Raw genomic sequence first — 20,554 nt, forward strand, 5'->3', positions numbered from 1 at the left:
GTTTCGCGAGCAATGAATACAAGTACAGCTTTCTCGGTAAAAAAAATTGAAAATTTGAAAATTGTAAGACACTGTTCCGGAAATATTGAAGGTACTGGTCCATTATTCTTATATCTAGCAAAATCTTTCTTTTGAAGTATTTCCATCGATTGCATCGAACAGCTCAGACTGCTGTGCCACCGCGGTGGCTGAATGGTTATGGCCCTCGGCTCCTGACCCGAAAGAATCGGGTTCGATCGCGGCCACGGTGGTTGAATTTCGATGGAGGCGAAATTCTAGAGGCCCGTCTACTGTTCGTATCAGTGCACGTTAAAGAACCCCAGGCGATCGAAATTCCCGGAGCCATTCACTACGGCGTCCTTCATAGCCTGAGTCGCTTTGGGGCGTTAAACCCTCTAAATCAAATCAGTTAACACTGCCTTAGAAAATCAATGGGGAACGCTTTTGACTATAATAAAAACGTGAATAGAAAAAAATAGAAGGGTGCCGTACCGTGACCTGCAGACATATTGATTGTTATAGTGAAATCTTGTATTATATGAAAAAAAAGCTGCGTGGATAAACGGTTTCCCGCTGAAAAATGTTTTTATACAGAATTGCTGGCTATGCAGAGCAGAGGTTGAAATCTCAGCCGAAGTTACACCGGTACTTACAGATATAGGTGGTGGAGACAAGCAGTAAGAGGATGATCATAATGATGAACAGGACGCAAATGATGCAGCATATTATGGGGATCACTTCGTCCGGGTAGGTGTCTTCATCTTTCTGCTCGTCACCCCTGCAGAGGTGCATAAAAGTTGATTAGAAAAATGAACTTTAAACCTGCAATGAGATAAAATTTTGCAGCGAAAATGGTTTGTAAGCCTAGTGAATACACTAACAATAAAAGAAATACGGGTAACTAACTTGCAGTTATTACCAACTCTAACTTCATTCGAATTCTCTATGAATCGCCTCAGTCATCAATCTATTCCAATTCTGATTCTATTCCAACTCCGATTCTATTCTTATCAACATTTTCTTTTTATTCCATTCCGATTCCTAATTCATACTCGCAATGCGGGGAAGCGACTGGTAAGAAGGAATAGCTCCCACAAAGCTAATCTCTTTGGGAGGCTGCCTGCATTGCACGCAGGCCTGCTGTTGCCTTGGAAATTCGTGTTTTCCTCTAGCGGTTCTTTTTACTTTCCTAGTCTGTCTTATTTCATAATTTCTGCGAACTCCGGCAGTTGCGGAGCGGTTGATGAATGCGCCGCTCCAGCGGCACATGGGTGTTCCAACCGGAACCGCCGGTGGGGCTTGGAGACCGCAGTTCCTCTACCCGAGCAGTACGGAGAAGGAAGGCTCATGCGAGCCACATTTTTACTTTAATAATTGGTTTTTGGGGAAAGGAAATGGCGCAGTATCTGTCTCATATATCGGCGGACACCTGAACCGCGCCGTAAGGGAAGGGATAAAGGAGGGAGTGAAAGAAGAAAGGAAGAGAGACGTGCCGTAGGGGAGGGCTCCGGAATAGTTTCGACCACCTGATGATCTTTAACCTGCACTGACATCGCACCGGACACGGGCGCCTTAGCGTTTTGCCTCCATAAAAACGTAGCCGCCGCGGTTGGGTTGTAAACCAGGTACTCCGGATCAGTAGCCGAGTGCCCTAGCCACTGGGCCACGGCCGCGGGTCCACATTTTTACGAAAACGGTTTTTGGGGTGGCTGCCTATTTTACACGTATACTTGCTGTTGTCTTCGTCATTTCCAGTTTTGTTGTCATTCTTAGTCTTACGTCGCCTTGCTCTCCATCTACAAATACTAGGCAAGACTGGCAGAGGTAGCCAATTCACAGGTTGTGGGTGGGGAGAGGGAAATGCTCCTAAACACCAAGGCAAATTGACGCTTCACACCGACACCAACGGAGGGGCCAGACAGTTTTTACCTTAATGGCTTGTCTAATCATATCTCATTAAACGTGTTCTCGACAACTCAACGACAAGGAAGCTATTAAATTTTCCAGACACATTTTTCTGCAGATCGTTCGGTTTTGTGAGTAATACACAGCTTCCATTTAGCAAAACTCGAGAACGTAAGAGCGACCATTTCGACCCGCCACGGTGGCTCAGTGGTTAAGGCGCTCGTCTACTTATCCGGAGCAACCGGATTCGAACCCGACCGCGGCGGCCGCATTTCGAGGGGGGCGAAACGCAAAAGTCTCCCGTGTGCTGTGCGATGTCAGTGCACGTCAAAGACCCCCATGTAGTCGAAATTATGGCGGAGACCTACACTACGGCACCTCTTTCTTCCTTTCTTCTCTTAGTCCCTCCTTTATCCCTTCTCTTAGGCACGGCTCGGGTGTCCAGTGAGATATGTGAGGCAGATAATGCGTCATTTCATTTCCTAAAGAACCAATATTAGAATTTTAATTGCAATAATAATTACAAGATTGCATTAATAATAATTTTTATTAATATTATTAATTTTCAAGAAAAAACCTTTCAAATTGGTGCGGTGAAAACTCGATAGCATTCTTCTTTCGCTACCCAATCTATCCCGGTTTTGATTTTATTCAAATTCTGTCCCGTTTCTCTCCGAAACCGACTCAAATTTAATTTTATTTCAATTCTTACTACTCGAAACGTGTCACGTGGTTATATCGCAGCGAATCCTTATACCACTACCGACGCAGTGGCGCAGAGTCTTTAGCACGCGCCAATGCACTGTTATCTGGCTGTTTCAAACACAGCCACCGGTGGCACTCGTGAGATCCAAGCTGGTTCTCTCGAGCAACGCGAGAAGGAATAGCTCGTTCAAGCCTCATTTCGGCGCTCACAGTTCTTCGGGAGGCTGTGCATTTTACACGTAGGCTTCCTGTTGTCTAATTTTCCTAGTCATTTTCTTCTAGCTCACCCATTCTTCCTCCGCTGTCTTTCTCTTCTCTCTTACAAATGCAGAGGAGGACGGTTTACAGATGGCAGTCACAGAGAAGAAAATCCCCCTAAGCACCACCTAGCAGTTGAAGGCTTCACACATGACACCGACGACACCTTACAGTTTTCGCCTTTATGGCACTCCTAACGCTATCGCACTAAAACTTCTGGGGACACTCGAGCTCTGCCTGCAGAGTCTGACGGGCTAGAGTTAATGGGCCCTTCAGCGGCCTGGGGTGCTCTTTGTGTATCAGCCCCAACAGGTGGTTGTTTCAAGCACGGGCACCGGCGGGGCTTGTTAACACCCACGTTGCTCTCCCCGAGAAGCCTCTCACGACCAATCAATAGTTCAGCTCCCTCCTGCCACGGTGGCCAGTGTGCTCAGAGTACGGTGGGCAGGTTGTGATGACATCGCAGGGTCACGTGACCTAGGCGCCAGGTGGGCTGCCTGCCTTTTAGCTCACAACGCCGATGCTGGGCTTTCTGCAGAACGGGAGCCTTTAGACTACGACGCTAATATCAGCTGAAGTCGTGAAGCCGTTTTAGCGCGCCAGCACTTATAGTGGTCATTTCCCGCATTTTCCCACTCTGTGTTTGTCTGTTTATCAGAAGCCAGTTTTGTGGCAGGCTTTTCATCTCCCCGCAGTTGCATAGGCTGCCTGCCGATGCATATGTACAGTGGTCGTCAAAAGTTCGCAGGCCGCTCTGACCGAGCCAGGAGCGGCTGCTCTCCGCTCTCGCGGCGCTGCTATCGCTAGCGCGGCTCGGCGCGCGCCGGCTGCGAGGGTATGCGCTGAGAGGGTGTGCATTCCCCTCCCTTTGACTCTCGTTGATAACAAAGCCTGAAAAATGGTAGTGCGCCGCTCGCCTTCACTGTTCGCTCTTCACATTCCGCTGCGGCGCTTCGCGTGGCATTGCAGAGGAGAGTTTTCCACCAAGTGACGCGCCATACTAGCTGCCATATTCGGTTAGGCTGTGTGTGCTTCCCATACTTTTCGGCGTCCTGCCGTACGAAATAACGCGTTTACCCACACATGAGCTGTGTTCCGGCTCTCTCAGCCATTTGCGTGATTTCCCACGTTGCATTTCGGCGCGGAGCCCTCATAAGTTCCGCGACACCCATCAAGAAACTTCTCCAATCCTGTTTGTGCCGATATATGCCATGTGTTTAAAAAAAGCTTAACACGTAGCAAGTAATCTTTAAAATCGACCCGGTTAAGCCCGAATCGACGGTGTCAAATACGTTGGCGACCTCCAATTTGGCATTTCTTCTTTCACACCCTCCTTCAACCCTTCCCTTACAGCATGGTTCGGGTGTCCGCCGATATATGCGAAACAGATAGTGCGCCATTTCCCTTCCTAGAAACCAATTTACTCACCTCCAATTTGGCACGGTTCACTTCCCAAAAAGTGGCCCGGGCCACCCCGAAAATTCACCTTTGCCAATTTTCACCGAAATCGATGTCCAAGCATAACTGAGTGCCCCAGACGTGATGGTAACCTCGAAATTTGGCACGGGTCATTTCGAAAAAAGTGGTCCTGGCCAACCTCGAAATTGACCTCTGTCCTGGGCCAAATTTGAAGAGTACCAATGTGCTGGGCGCGATCGATTATAGATAGACATCGGCTTTGGAACGGATTGACAGAGGTAGAATTGTAGGAGTGGCCCGGACCAAATTTTTGAAATGGCTTGTGCCGAATTTGGAGGTCGCCACCATGCCGCGCAAGGTGAATTATAGTTGTATACGTCGATTTTCGTGAAAATTGGCAAGGTCAAACTTTGGGGTGGCCCGGGCCACTTTTTGACAAATGACCAGTGCCAAATTTCGATGTTACCATCACGTCTGGCACACTCCGTATTGCTTGGACATCGATTTTGGTGCAAATCGGCAAAGGCCAAATTTCGGAGTTGGCCCGGATCCCTTTTTGGAAATGACCCGTGCCAAATTTCGAGGTTACCATCACGTCTGGCGCACTCAGTTATGCTTGGACATCGATTTCGGTGAAAATTGGCAAAGGTGAATTTCGAGGTTGGCCCGGACCACTTTTCTCGAATGACCCGTGCCAAATTTCGAGGTTACCATCACGTCTGGGGCACTCAGTTATGCTTGGACATCGATTTCGGTGAAAATTGGCAAAGGTGAATTTTCGGGTTGGCCCGGGCCACTTTTTGGGAAGTGAACCGTGCCAAATTGGAGGTGAGTAAATTGGTTTCTAGGAAGGGAAATGGCGCACTATCTGTTTCGCATATATCGGCGGACACCGGAACCATGCTGTAAGGGAAGGGATGAAGGAGGGTGTGAAAGAAGAAATGCCAAATTGGAGGTCGCCAACGTATTTGACACCGTCGATTCGGGCTTGGCCGGGTCGATTTTAAAGATTACTTGCTACGTGTTAAGCTTTTTTTAAACACGACATGGCATATATCGGCACAAACAGGATTGGAGAAGTTTCTTGATGGGTGTCGCGGAACTTATGAGGGCTCCGCGCCGAAATGCAACGTGGGAAATCACGCAAATGGCTGAGAGAGCCGGAACACAGCTCATGTGTGGGTAAACGCGTTATTTCGTACGGCAGGACGCCGAAAAGTATGGGAAGCACACACAGTCTAACCGAATATGGCAGCTAGTATGGCGCGTCACTTGGTGGAAAACTCTCCTCTGCAATGCCACGCGAAGCGCCGCAGCGGAATGTGAACAGCGAACAGTGAAGGCGAGCGGCGCACTACCATTTTTCAGGCTTTGTTATCAACGAGAGTCAAAGGGAGGGGAATGCACACCCTCTCAGCGCATACCCTCGCAGCCGGCGCGCGCCGAGCCGCGCTAGCGATAGCAGCGCCGCGAGAGCGGAGAGCAGCCGCTCCTGGCTCGGTCAGAGCGGCCTGCGAACTTTTGACGACCACTGTACATATATACACCTGGCAGCCTGCCCATCATGTCAGGCGGAAATTCAGTTAATCATGAGAGGCTGCTCGGAATGAGCAACCTGGGTCGCAACCTAAGTCCTGCCGATGGCAGCACCTGCCATAAGAAGTGCAGTGGCGCATCGCTTCACTGCTGCAGATGCTTAGAGATGCCGGTCTCTACATTTTCTTTGTCCCCCGTCCGGACCACGTATAGTATCTGTTACGGGTCCAATTGGACTTATTTTTTGGAGATGTGGCGGAGAGTTTGAAGGATGCTTTACTCCCGCCACCGGTTGGCCCGGTATTGCACTGCCTCCGGAATCGGCCTTGTCTTTAGCTCGTCTTTACTATCCTGTCTTTCTATCCCATCTTTCAACTCTCCTACTATCTGCACGTGGCAGCGATTGTGGCTCGGCTTGAGTCAGTGGGCAGGCCTGTGCACTTTCCTTTTCTTTCTTCCTGGCAGCAACTTCTCTCTCTCTCACCGCCGCACAACTGCGCCACAAGTTGTAAGAAGACTCCCAGGGATCTATGAATTGCGAGAATGACCAATGCCCCATATATGGACATTGACCCATTAACGCTATCCGAACTGCCATCCGTGAATACTGGAAATTAAGAGTGGAACCGAATTGAAAGCCAAACTACACTCTAAACAGAAATCAGTAAAAAGGGAGTAAACTGTCCTTTACACACCCTTTCATAAAAGAGTGTGTGCTAACTACGCTAATAGACTATTATTTCTCAACATTTATATCAGGTCTCTACCAGTGATGACCAACATTCCTTCTGGAAGAGTCAACTACTCTTGGTGCATCATTAATTTGTGGCAACTCTCCTTGCTGCAACAGCTACAGTACTATTAGCAGATTGAAAACTAAACATTTTGACAGATTTGTCTGTCTGGTTGGGTTTGAAGACTTATAATAAACTGCACACCTCCAACCAAAATTTTAACTTTAACCCAACGTTTCGAAGCCGACTCGGCTCCTTCATCAGGGGTGACTGAGGGCAGTAGCTAGCGTCTCTTAAGTATGGAAGGAAGGGGGGGGGGGGGTGAAAAGAACGACAGCTGTGTCGCGAAAGGCGCGGGGGAGGGGGGGGGGGGGTTAGGCTGTTGGTCACGCTGGCGCACTGCAAAGAGGTGCTGAATGGCGGCTTTTTTTCGTTGCGTCGCCATTCAGCACCTCCCTGCAGTGCGCCAGCGTGACTAACAGCCTAACCCCCCCCTCCCCCGCGCCTTTCGCGACACAGCTGTCGTTCTTTTCAGCCCCCCCCCCCCCCCTCCCTTTCATACTTAAAAGACGCTAGCCACTGCCCTCAGTCACCCCTGATGAAGGAGCCGAGTAGGCTTCGAAACGTTGGGTTTAAGTGAACATTTTTGGTTGGAGGTGTGCAGTTTATTTTTAGCAGATTCCTTGTTATTTTCAACATCGCCTTCTACTTCCAAGCTCGGCCGCGGCATTTTCATCATGTGTACAATAAACACTGGTAGGACAACTGCATACTAAGTATTATCTTAAAGATAAGCTACACTGGCCAGCCCCTATTGCGTGAATAGCGTGATATCTACCCGTCACAACCCTGTACAATCGTTGATAACGTTTAGGAGACAGTAACAAAGTGATATATCTTACTGCACATCGCCCTTGTCACTCGCATCAAGGGCAATTAAAGCCGTTTGTGAAATGTTAAGTGGGGTGTTTACCTGATAGTCTCTTCCAGTTCCGCGACAAGAGGCCTAAACTGTAATATCAAGCGCGAACCACAAAACACTACCACCAAAGTGCGAGGTTATTTGTTCGGTATGGCGTCACAGGGTCATCACATGTGCAGCTGAGATTCGAAACCGACAGCTTATATGCCTTATTTTTTTGAAGCTTGGAAAAACTCCACCTTGGCGCATATAACTTCATACAGAGAAAAGAGACAAGAAAACAACGGACAAGAGCCAAACCAACTAAACCAACTAGCCCGGCAATATGCCTTACTGAGGTATATATGCCTTACTTGGAATGAAAGAGATGGTGGTGGTGGTAGTGGTTTTATTAAAAATAATAGTAAAAAAGGAAGGAAAAGATTTTTGCTAGCCCCGGCATCTGCCATCGATACTGAAGCACCTGAGCTGGGGCAGCGGAAATAAAGGACAGCAGGCAGAATGGAGAAATGAAATGAAAGAGGTGAGGGGACAGGAATAGAGGACAGGGGGAGAAGTAATATGTACAAACTATTTACACAATAAGTAATGTGTCCAGGTTGTGCGCGTGATTAGTTCATTTTAGATGAATTAAATCACACACACGCACAGCACTGTGTAGGTTACAACTGGAGTGGGGCGTCCAGTTATTAATCGTTCAAGGTAGAACTCGCGGAGCGTTCGGTCACTGCGTGTAACTACCTGACGGAGAACAGACGGGACGTCAAGCCCGTGTGTTCGAGGAATGCACAGAGGCTCACCAAAGTTCGCTCACGAGTGCGCGCACTGCCCTGTGGCCACAGTAGCGTCTTGATGGAGTCTGGTAGTATGCCCTGCGCCCTATAGGCCGCGAGCATATCGCGACGAGCATCATCGAACGCGGAGCAGCGAAGGAGCAGATGTTCTAGTGTTTCCCCTGCACCGCATCCGTCACACACATCACTCGTCGCGATTCCGTGACGCACCCGTCGTTCCCCGGGCCACACGCAGCCAATGCGCGCGCGGAGGATCATTGCACGTTGCGACCGTGTAAGTGCGCGACAGCCGGTGACACTGTCGATGCGCTCACCTCCTGTTTTTTAATATGACGGCCTCCCGTGCGTTCCGCGTACTCGACTGTCAGGTTTGCCAGGGGTATGCTTTCTAGTAAATCCACCGCGGTGGCTCAGTCGTTAGTGCGCTCGGCTACTGATCCGGAGTTCCAGGGTTCGCACCCGATCGCGGCGGCTACGTTTTTATGGAGGCAAAACGCTAAGGCGACCGTGTGCTGTGCGATTTCAGTGCACGTTAAAGATCCCCAGGTGGTAGAAATTATTCCGGAGCCCTCCACTAACGCACCTCTTTCTTCCTTTGTTCTTTCGCTCCCTCCTTTATCCCTTCCCTTACGGCGCGGTTCCGGTGTCCCCCGATATGTGAGACAGATACTGTGCCATTTCCTTTCCCCAAAAACCAATTATTATTATTATTATTATTAATATTATTATTATTATTATTATTATTATTATTATTATTATTATTATTATTATTATTATTATTATTATTATTATTATTAATAATATTATTATTATTATTTCTAGTCGCGCAACTGGAAACATAGAAAAATACCAGGTCAGAGTGTTTCCTTCGAACTCACGTCATGACAAACTCGGACGACCTCGTCGTTGACTCGCCGCTGGCTGTAGACATGGTGCCGCTAGCTGTGGACAAGGCGGCGCTGGAAGCCGTGGATTCCGCGAAGCTCCTCGTCACTGAAAATCGGGTGGTTCGATGAGAGTGGTGTATTTTCGTCAGCTATTTTGGAGCCGCTGCTAAGCTGCCATTTTTGTTCGTAACAGAAGCTTCTTTTCCGTGAGTAAACCATCACGCTAAAGCTTATAAATCAGCACTGAAGGGAAAGTGAAGTTTGTGTCGGTAGAACAACCTAATGTGTCGGCAAGAAGAATAATTTCACTGAAGGTGGAGCTTTTCAAGGCCAGTAAACAAATAAACGTGCGCCCATAGCCAGTCGTTCTTGAAACAAAATGCCGCGATGCCATGGTTTTTGAGCGTTTATCTTTGAAGTTATCCTCCACTGCCACTTGGAGTGTTGACGTGGCGAGCTTGACTGCACTGTCAGAAAAAAAATGCGTTACTTCAGATCCCATTTTGGAAGCAAGATATGAGAACTTCCCTGCCAAGCAAATATCATCGTACCCATAAAGAACCATGGTCAATTTTTCCTTCAAATAAAATTAAACGGCTTAGCCCTAAATGTCATTTCATTGCAACTACAGTTTTGGCGCTCAGCGCCCAGCGTATTGCAATAAAAGTAAAAAATCGAACAAGGCACGGATTAATAACGGCGAGCTTCAGTCAGAGAGAGTGAAGTATTGCCAACGAGCTCTTCGCTTTAAAGCAAGCAAACCGGCACGAAAGATGGGACAAGGTAATGTGTGTGAGACCCGGCGCTCGCGTCTCCAGCTCCATTTTTTTCATTTAATCAACCAGTGGCCCCGTAAAATTTCGTTTTCCAATCCTTGGTATTAAGAACGAGCGCCGTTTGCTGAGGGGACCCAATGCAGAAATATTGTCAACCGGCAGGCAGTAGGTTCAAGCGAATAGGCGTTCGTAAAAGACGAACGGCACACTCGTTCTGAAACGAAACTTGTTATCGACAAAGAGCTAAAGGAGTAGAGAAATCGGCCCGAAAATTAGCCAATGCTGTTATAGACAAAGTGAGCAGCCCGACGACCACTTTTCCAACAGCTCAAAACAGGCTTCGGCTTCGGAGCAACATCGCAAACAGTGCAAGGGACCAAGAACGAGTAGGCACACACAGCTTCAGCTCACGTTGAGCTCCAGATCAATGAGTGATCATTGAGTCCCAGATCAGTGATATCGACCTCAATGATTACTCAAGCCGGCCAGTTCTGCCCTGTCAGGGCAGAAGATTAGCTCCAGGAGCTCTTGCAAACAACATCACTTGACTCATGCTTAAAAGCAAACGTCAGAAAAGAGAATTACTTCAACATTTTTACATATATCTCACGAACACCCCGCCTACATTAATGAGGAGAATGGCACAGAACTCAAACAACAAAACGAAAAAAGTGGCATCACACGGAGCTAGTGTTTTTGCATTCTTTTGCTTTTGCTTTGAATGCTTTGAGTGTGGCATAATAATATCGCAATAATATCGCAATAAAGATTAATATCGCAAGTACCATTATCTTTGTGTGGGCGCCTTGCCTGCGCGTCTGAAGCAATAAAAGCAGTTACGGCGAGAAAAGCTTATCTGGCATTGCGTAAAGGTATATCATCCATGGTAGAGCTGGACAACTTCCGTAACAATGAAATGTCAAAGCGAAGTACCCGTAGGCAATAGTTTACAATCGGCGGTACGTACACTCGAAATGAAAAAATATTGGCATAGTGACGTGTCACCAGATCAGCAGACAGCAATGCTCGGCGCTGCAGTTATGAACATGCCGATAACAAAAGTGCCAGGTGTGTTCGCGATCTATGTCGACTTGTGCAGGCTTTCGTGCTGAGCAGGATGGTCTGCTCACTCCCTTACCTACAGCTGCGGCTCGCGGAAAAAAAAAAGGTCGAAGCTACAATCCGGCAGGCCTACAAGGCGGCCCTTGGGCTCCCGCACAGTACGTCCACGGAAAGGTTGCTGGCCCTTGGGGTACACAACACACTCTCGGAGCTGTGCGAGGCGAACCTCGTTTCCCAGCTCGGACAACTCACTCGTACGAGCGCGGGAAGGGCCATCCTATACAGACTAAAGATGTGCGAAGAGCTCCCAGAGTGGGACTCGAAAACGCAATCACCCACGCAAATCAGGAAAGCTCTTTTGATTAAACCCCCACCCAGGAACATGCACCCCGCGCATCACGACGGCCGACGCAGAGCGAGGGCTCGCGCTCTACACACCAAGTACGGCCGGAACGACAATGTGGCGTACGTGGACGCAGCGGAATACAGACAAACCCCGAGAAAAGCGTTCGCGCTGGTCGCGGTGAACGGGAACGGCGCCCCGTTGCCGGCCGCGTCGGTAGAAAGCACCTTCTCCGAGAAGGCGGAAGAAGCGGCAATAGCCTTATCTATAGCAAACACGCGTGCTGATGCTGTATTCAGTGACTTCAAAACAGCCATTCGCAATGGGGCCTTATTACATCTACTTCACTCTGCATCCTTCAAAACACACCTCTTCCGATTAGAGACGTTTAATTCATCTGGGTCCCGGCCCACTCGTCTAATCCAGGGAAAGAGGCGGCTCACTCGCAAGCCCAAGGTTTTGTCGACCGGGCAGTGAGTGCGCCCTCCGACCCGAATTTCACGAGGGACAGATTGATCTCATTTCATGACACCCCCCATCACTTAATTTAGGCTGGAGAGGCGCGCATATCCCCCTCCCCACAAATCGTTAACAAAAGCGCAGGAAGATACCTGGCGCCGACTGTAAACACGCTCCCTTCTGAATCCGGCAGTGCTTGCCCTAATGTACCCTGGCCAGTACGACCCAGACTGTCATTAATGTGGTGAAAGGGCCACATACGACCACATTCTCCGGAGCTGCGCAAATGATCCGCGTCCGGCGTATTTGATACAGCTCCCTTTTCCCTAGCGGTGGGAGGCCATGCTGATCAGCTCGGACCCTATATAACATTCAAGTACGGACAATCGAGCGTTTAAATGAGGCCGCCGGCAGCCATGGGCTAGCGGCCATCTAGTATGTGTCTCCTGCAGCCTGCTCTCGACGCAATAAATGTTTTAGATTCCAATTGCAGAGCCGCTGCGGTGGCTCAGTGGTTATGGCGCTCGGCTGCTGACCCGAAAGACTCGGGTTAGATCCCGGCTGCGGCGGTCGAATTTCGATGGAGGCGAAATTCTGGAGGCCCGTGTGCTGTGCGATGTCAGTGCACGTTAAAGAACCCCAGGTGGTCGAAATTTCCAGAGCCCTTCACTACGGCGTTCCTCATAGCGTGAGTTGCTTTGGGACATTAAACCCCACAAAACCAAACAATCCAATCGCGAAACACCGCGCTGCGCCGGCAGTACAGTGCTATTTTTGTCGCTGTGGTGACGTCATTGTGCTATTCTTTTTCCATGCAGACTGTATATACGTGTTACCGGGCAGGATTCATGCAACGGCGACTTCTCGCGTGTGTAAGGCATGAGCTGTCAAACGTTAATACTTCCCGCAGTGCACTGCTACAGTCTGCCTGGGGTGCGATCTGCTTAAACTTATATGCATGCAAGCGGGGCATGTAATGCCATTGCACGAGGCTTAAGTTTCGCTGCAGCAGTACAGCTGTCCCCCGGGTTTGTTACGTAAAACAACTGAGCAATTCCACTCCTTGGACGTACTGAACCCGAATACAAGCTTTTCTTTCCTGCACCCGCAACAGATTGAGGCCGCTGCGCTCCACGAAATGAGTAGTCCTAGTCAAAACCAGTAATCGCCGCGAACACTCATTTTCGGCCGCATACAAGCGCTCACCTTCAGCGTACGGAACAAAGACGCTTTCCTAATAGCAAGGAAGGTGTACATAACCTTAATAAAGGCCCTAGGAAGAAAATTCTGAGGATTCTTACTGTCGGACATGGTGACGAGCGTCCGGGGCCCTTGATGGACCTTCTTCTTCTGTTCTCGAGCTTGCAGCGTGGCCTCGAGGACAAAAGATTTTAACTTCTTTGTCTCTCATGTCCAGCATTCGTGGCCAAAAATTTTGAAAATTGGAAAATTGCAAGACAATGTCATAAAAATATTGAAGACAATGGTCCATTATTCTGATATGTAGCACAATCTTACTTTTGAGGTGTTTCCATCGACAGCATCGAACAGTTAAGACTGCCTTAGTTAACCAATGGGGAACGCTTTTCACGACAGCAAAACGTGAATAGAAAAAAATACAGGACTGCCGTCGGGTGACCAGCGGATATATTGATTGTTATAGTAAGATCTTACTTTCTATGAAAAATGCTTTCAAAAATGGTTTCCCGCTCAGAAATGCTTTCGTCCAGAATTGCTGGGTATGCTGAACCGGTCACTGCCCAGGCATCATGCGATGAACGTAAGGTATTGGGGTGTCGGAGGAAGTCGCTGTTAGTGTAACACTATGCCAGTCCTGAGTTCGAACCACTCAATTAAAGAGAACGATGCAAGCTTTTGGGATTGCCGCCGCGCTGTACAAAAAGTATTGGAGGTGATGTATCGTTGCGGAGGGGGTGCATCTTGCACAGCATCTCCTCGGTCTTACCCGTGCAGAGGAGGTTGCGCTTTGGAAAGTTGGGGTCGTGTTTGCCCTCATTCCTGCCGTAAGGCGAAAGTTGCCTGAATTTCCGTACTTGAATTAATGATATATTTTATTAACTCTCTCAAGGTTACATCAGCAACAAAGGAGAGAGGGCGCAAGGCAACAAGCTGCGTTGTTGCAGCTTGAGAGCCAGCCTGTGCCCTCTGCCGGGCTTTATAGCCCAGCAGCTTATCACAACAGAAGAAGAGCGCACTCACAAACACAAAAGAAATACGGGCCACAAAGTATCTACATCTGACATTTGCATGACGTTATGCCACTACTATCACTGGAAGTTATTTGACAAACTACTCCACATTTCTATGTACATGAAACTCATTTACCATCAACCGAGATACAATGCAAGAAAATGAAGGTACGCGAAGCTATATATAAGCTCTAATCACGAACTATGTATATTCAAACATGGGAATAAGTGTGACTAATTTATGCCGTGAAGTCTCTTCAAGTATGATGTTGTTATGCAAAATATTGAGGTAATGTGATAAACTATATGTCAGTGACTGCTTACCGTACGTGGTGCGGTGTCCTCAACCCCGGTAAGGGTATCCCCCGGGTTGGGGTATCTCCAACCCCGGTGTCCAGTCTGAAAATACCGGAATACTGAGGCCGATATCTGCCACCTGCTGCGTGTTTTCCTGGCCCTGAACCGACGAGGACCTGACACATGGCGACAGTGGGACTCTCTCCGCACACTACTTAGTCATATACTGCTTTGATGCTGCGACCGCTGACCCCTCTACTTCGTTATATCCACCTACTTTTACGCGACAGCGTGTGAAGCTCACTCTGTCGAAAAGCCGTCGGCGTCGTAGTAGTGGTAGTTGTAGTTGTAGGCAGCACGCGTCGGAAATATTTGGGGGCTGCGTAAAAATCAGAAGGAACGCGCACTTCATGAAGAATGAAAACGGGTCGATGCGAAGAATCCGACCAGGGTGTTTGGCGTTCGAGTCGGGGATGCTTCCACTCCGCCACGACAGCTCGGCGTTTGAGCATGAATAAAGGCTCGTCTAGTGAATGCATTGGTTTGTTAGATACGTATCTTCGAGATCTGTACTGAGGCGTAAATGAGTAATTATGGCCATATAAATTACAGATGTCGGAATTAAGCGAGTACCATGCGTTTCCGGTAAATTTCCTCCGTGCTTGCCGTGCAGTCCTAGCGCCATCCTGTGGCACCCACAGATACCGCCTTTCGCCATGCACGGCGCAGGCCCGGCAGATAAAGCGCACGTATATATTGAGTTTGCGTCTTCTTTTCCTTTCAACCATAATTACATGTCCTTTCAGGTCCTTGAGGCAATAAACTGGCTTTTTTGGATCGAAGAACTTTTATTGTGGCACAGAAAGCGGGGTTTTTCAGGCTCCCCGCCTAGACCATGGCCAAGAGGTCTTGATTCTTGGCGGCAGCTTCCCCAGTTGGATGGCTTCTACCTGGACCTCTGAACTAGAGCTGGCTAGTAAACCCTCCCACTGGTACAGTGAGTTTATGGTTTCGGGTTTATGCGGGTTCAACGTCCCAAAGCTACGCTGACTATGAGGATCGCCGTGGTCAAGGGCTCCGAAATTTTCAAATTTTTTTCACATTTTCGGGGGTGGGCTATCCAAATTTAGAGGGTCGGCCAAGCTTATTTGGAGGCGTACCCGTTTGGTTCGAACGTGGGTCAACTCAATTTTCAAATTTTTGGCGACGTGCTACCTAAATATTTGGGGTGGGGTCTCCCCCAATTTGGGGGTCCCCCAAGTCGGTTCCGAACTTGGGTCAACTCAAGTGTAAATTTTGCAGGGTTGGGCCAGCTGCAGTTTTAGAGTCGGGCCAATTTCATTTTGAGACTAGATCAACCCTGCCGTCCTCACCTATATTAACCGGCAGTCAAATTCGGCCAAGGTTGTTCTAAGGGCAGTTTTTGGGTGTCCTAACCTTATATTGGACATGTCTTATGTGTCATGCCATGTGTTGTCATATTTACCCTGCAGGTACATCTGGCGCCGCAACACGTGGCGCCTATTCCGCGCTCTCATCGATCCAATACAAACACGCACGGAAACCCAACGCCACTTACATAGGGCATTGCACAACTTTACAGGAACGACAACACAGCTAGCGCACACGCTCAGGGATCGATACCTTTGTCCCACTAAGGACCCCCGGCAGGCGGCGTACTCGTATGCAGGCGAAGAGAACGCGGAGCTGGACAAGCCGTTCCAGCTCCACGACCTCCGGGCGGCCTTAAGCAAGATGAAGCGGGGCACTGCACATGGGCGCGACAAGGTTACGGTCAAGCTTTTGGCCAACCTTCCCGACGCAGCCTACACCGCGCTCCTCAAATACATCAATAGCATTTGGGACGGAGAGACTCCTCTCCCTCTCGATTGGAAATCGGCTCTCGTGACCTTCATTCCGAAGGCCGGCAAACCTATCGATGTGGAGAACCTTCGCCCCATCTCTCTGACGTCTTGTGTCGGCAAGCTGATGGAGACGATGGTGCGCGACAGACTCTCCGATTATCTCGAAACACAGCACATTTTCGCGGACACCATGTTCGGTTTTCGTCCTCACAAGTCAGCACAGGATATACTTCTGCAGCTCCCCCACGACATCTTAGATCCTGTCGAATGTCCCCAAAACGACAAGGTGGTCCTCGCCTTGGATCTTAAAGGCGCATTCGACAACGTCAAACATGCAGTAATCCTGGACCACCTCAGTAACACCAACTGTGGCCACAAAACATTCCATTACATAAGTCAATTTCTTACAGACCGTCAAGCCTATATACGCATACAAGATGCGGAACACGGGCCATACACCATCGGCTCGAGGGGAACACCTCAAGGCGCGGTCCTGTCTCCCCTGCTCTTCAATTTGGCAATGCTTCGCCTTCCCTCCAAATTGTCTTCTCTGCCCGGGATACATCACGCTCTTTATGCGGATGACATTACAATCTGGGCCACGCAAGGCAACCTGGGCCACATGGAGTCCTGCCTGCAAGCAGCAGCGACCCTAGTCGACGACTACGCGGCCTACTGCGGACTCCAGTGCGCCCCAGCTAAATCAGAATTTGTGCACTCACGTCCCTCCCCCCGGGACACAACTCCGCTTCGCATCAGTCTCCCCTCGGGACCGATCCGGGAGGCCAAGGAGATCCGCGTCCTTGGCCTCTTCATACACCACCAACGCAGAGTCGACACCACCATAGCCAAACTTCGCACGGTGGGAGACCAGGTGGGCCGAATGGTCCGCCGGGTCTCAAACAAGCGGGGCGGATTACGAAGCAAGGATGCACTGCGGCTTGCCCATGCTTTCGTAACGAGTAGAATCCTCTACTCAACTCCCTACTTGCACCTGCGCAAACAGGATGATGACCAACTGGAGGTCATCCTGCGGAAAGTCATCAAGCGGGCTCTCGATCTTCCGATCGCCACGTCCAACCAGAGGCTTCTGGCCTTGGGCGTGGTGAACACATTTCGGGAGCTTCGAGAGGCCCACTTATGCAACCAATACACGCGTCTTGCACAGACCACGTCCGGTCGCCGCCTCTTGGACCGGCTACACATCAAACACGACTACCACGTTGAGGAAAGGGAGAGAGTGCCAGAACCCTGGAGACGCGCCCTTCGGGTCCGACCCCTTCCCCGCAACATGTCCAGTGAAGACCATAGCGGTCGTCGCCAGGCGCGCGCGGAAGCGTTGGCGCGATACTATGGTAACCAAGAACATGTGTATTACGTAGACGTTGCCGGCCCACACCACGGGGGGTGGTACACGGCCGCAGTCGTACACAACACAAACACAGTTAACGGGCTCACTTTCAAAGCCTACAGCGCAACACACGCGGAGGAGATTGCCATTGCTCTGGCTCTCACGAATCCCAAGTCAAAACACATCATCACCGACTCGCGAGGGGCCTGTCGGAACTACGAGTTGGGCTGGGCTCCCCCGCTTGCCTGGCGCATACTGGAATATCGCTGTCGATCTGAAGATCCAACTCCACGCAACCTGATTTGGGCCCCCGGTCACCAGGGCCTCCAGGGAAACGAACAGGCCGATCAGGCCGCCCGCGCACTCTCTCCCCGGGCTATCTCCCTGTCCTTGGAAGGGTACTCCCAATCAGACAATCTGGCCATTACATTCAAACAAATCACCGATTACTACAAGGAGAAGCACCGGCGCTACCCGGCCCCTTGTAAGGGTCTGGATCGCGCTGACGAGCGCCTCCTCATCAAAATTCTCACTAACACTGTACTGTGCCCGGCGGTGCTTAAACACTTCAATACATCCTTTGATGGCACGTGCCAGTTCTGTGGGGAGGTGTCTGACACCTTCCACATGGTTTGGGCGTGTCAATCTAACCCATCTATCCCCCCCAACCCCAACCCCACCAGAGAGGACTGGGAGGCGGCCCTGCTCGGCTGTCAAGACCTGAAGAGCCAAAAGGCCTTGGTTCAACGGACGCGGGCGGCGTTGCTTGCCAATGGGGCCCCGGAATAGGGGCTCCACCTAGTACTGTGAGGGGAAAGGGCCAATAGGGTCCTACCCCAATCACCTTTCTGTAAAAAATTTATTGCTTATAAATGTTTTTCACCACCACCACCATCCCCAAATTGAGCTTTGCGTGGTCGATTGCCATCCACACCCATTCCATTGCTGACTCTAGCTGAGGCTTCATTTTCTTCACGTGAGACATCGTCTAAATGGCTGGGGGTAGCAGAAGGGCTTTCGCACTGAAAATACCTGTTATATGTAGATGAGGCCCGGTTTTGTTAAAGTCGAGTATTTGATCTCCTAAAAAGTTGAGTCCTTCTTAACCGCATTCTCAACAAAGAAAATGCGACCGCACTTGGAAGTTGGCCCACCCCCAAATTTCCCAAAGGAAGCTCAAAATCTGGAAGTACACCTACCCCGAGAAAATAGAATAAGGCGAAATAGTTGGCATAAGCTGGTAGATTAATGGTGACTGCGGGGAGGAATAATGTGGACGAGTGGCGGTTTGTTGGTGATTTGATGTGAATTAGCGGGTATTGGTATTTGGATGAGTTGCGATTATTAGGCTGATTAAGGTGGAAGAGCGTGGGTCGGTATAGTATAATCTCACATGATAACAGAACGGAAGGCAATAGAACATTGTAATCTTAAGATTCTCAAATTTGATGGCGCTGATTAAGTTGTGAGCCTCTCGGCCAATCGTGGAATTTCGTTACTGAGAAACTGGTTGGTATTTGCAAGACAACCTGAGTGCCATAGTATCATATGTGTAGCCCGCGGCGACCGCGTTTCGATGGTGGCGGAACGGAAATACGCCTATGTGCTCTGCAACGTCAGCGCACGTTAAAGAGCCCTAGGTGACCGAAATTCTTTCCTGAGCCCTCTACTAGTGTTTCCCGTCGCCCATATGTCGCACTAGGATGTCAAACCCCGCAAATCAGCTACCACTTTCTGTTGAGCTTACTGGTCACAGTCATAGTACTTTCTATGTCCATCCTTTTATCCGTGGCTGTACTGGAGTGCCTGCCGCAAAAGCCATTTTTTCTGCTGCGTCTTGACCCTTAGTAATGATTTTTATAATATATGAGGCGCTTAATATTGGTTTACCTACAGATCAACTGAAACCAATCCTTTTTCTTGCATTACGAACTTTTTCTTTCTTTGCAAGTTAGCATGACTTCCATTTTACCACTCCACTGCATTCTCATCTGGGCTTGTAAAGCGTTTGTCCTTTCCTGCGTCTATTTGGGAAGCAAAGATGCTAAACTTGAAGACCTATATTCCGTACTTGCAAGCCCACTCTCGAAGGCCTCATAACCTAAGAGCTGCATTTTTATTAGAATATTTTGCATCATTAAAAAAGCAGACCAGGAATAGATTGGCTGAAATGGCTTCCACGACCTTGCGAACTAAATGATGTTTTTTCTTTACTTTCACTTAAAGTAAAAATATAGTGCTTCCCTGGATAATAGCTACTTTGAACAAAGGTAGAAGAGAAGAATCGTTAAGTGCAGCTCTTCTTTCGCATATTTAGAAGAAGAGTGTGGAGGATCAAAAAAAGTATTCCCAGGAGCACTTACGTAAGTGTGCGCGTATGTTGCCAGACGGCGCACAGCAGCTGGAATCTGATAGATATTTGGTGCCAGTATGATGAACCTGAAGTTGGAAATGTGACTCGAAATTGCATAACGTTTGAAGGACATGTGGCCCAGGATTATAATGGCGTCTGGCGTGAAAATATACCTGCGTATACAAGAATTCAATGCGACAAACCCTTGGTCACTAAACGTTTTCGTGGCATGCTTCTTGGTTGGCCGCAAACCTTCTGGAGAGTCTCCTGCTGCTTCCACACTACAAAGCATAAGCCTTACTTGCCGCACTGAGCGAAAGCCCGTCAGTGTGTGTGTGTGTGGGGGGGGGGGGGGGGGGTCTATGTTTACCTAAACACTCGATGGTTCCCATATTTGATGACGTCTTCATGCAACGTGGCAAGTGGTGGGTAAATTAATGATTAGTCGCGTGAGTTCCGTCGCTAACAGCAACCTGGATTGCACAAACCCTACCAGTGGCAGCACCTGTCATCGCAGGACACTGGCGCACACTTTGACTGCTGCACCATTGCGCCAAGACTGGTATGACGACTTTCAGGGATCCGTGAAAGTAAATATTGTAATGACCTCATGTAGACGGCGGGCGCATCCGAATGCAACCTGATGCGGCAACTGGTGGGGGAGAGGGGCGCGTTCCG

The 20,554-nt window shown here is 49.3% G+C and overlaps 1 protein-coding gene and 1 pseudogene across 1 annotated transcript in view; one reads left to right on the forward strand and one right to left on the reverse strand.

Moving 5' to 3' along the window:
* Positions 1-13,131, reverse strand: part of LOC144102745 (uncharacterized) — a 64,848-nt gene extending 51,717 nt beyond the window's left edge. Inside the window, exons 1-3 of the mRNA XM_077635927.1 lie at positions 13,102-13,131; positions 9,152-9,266; positions 654-778 (exon numbers count right to left, since the gene is read on the reverse strand). Coding sequence (XP_077492053.1) covers positions 654-778; positions 9,152-9,266; positions 13,102-13,111 — 250 coding nt within the window. The 5' untranslated portion in view covers positions 13,112-13,131. The remainder of the gene's footprint in view (positions 1-653; positions 779-9,151; positions 9,267-13,101) is intronic.
* Positions 6,007-6,157, forward strand: LOC144102829 (U2 spliceosomal RNA; annotated as a pseudogene).
* Positions 13,132-20,554: the final 7,423 nt, after the last annotated feature.

Source organism: Amblyomma americanum, chromosome 8 (genome assembly GCF_052857255.1).
Source record: "Amblyomma americanum isolate KBUSLIRL-KWMA chromosome 8, ASM5285725v1, whole genome shotgun sequence".
NCBI classification, from domain to species: domain Eukaryota; kingdom Metazoa; phylum Arthropoda; class Arachnida; order Ixodida; family Ixodidae; genus Amblyomma; species Amblyomma americanum.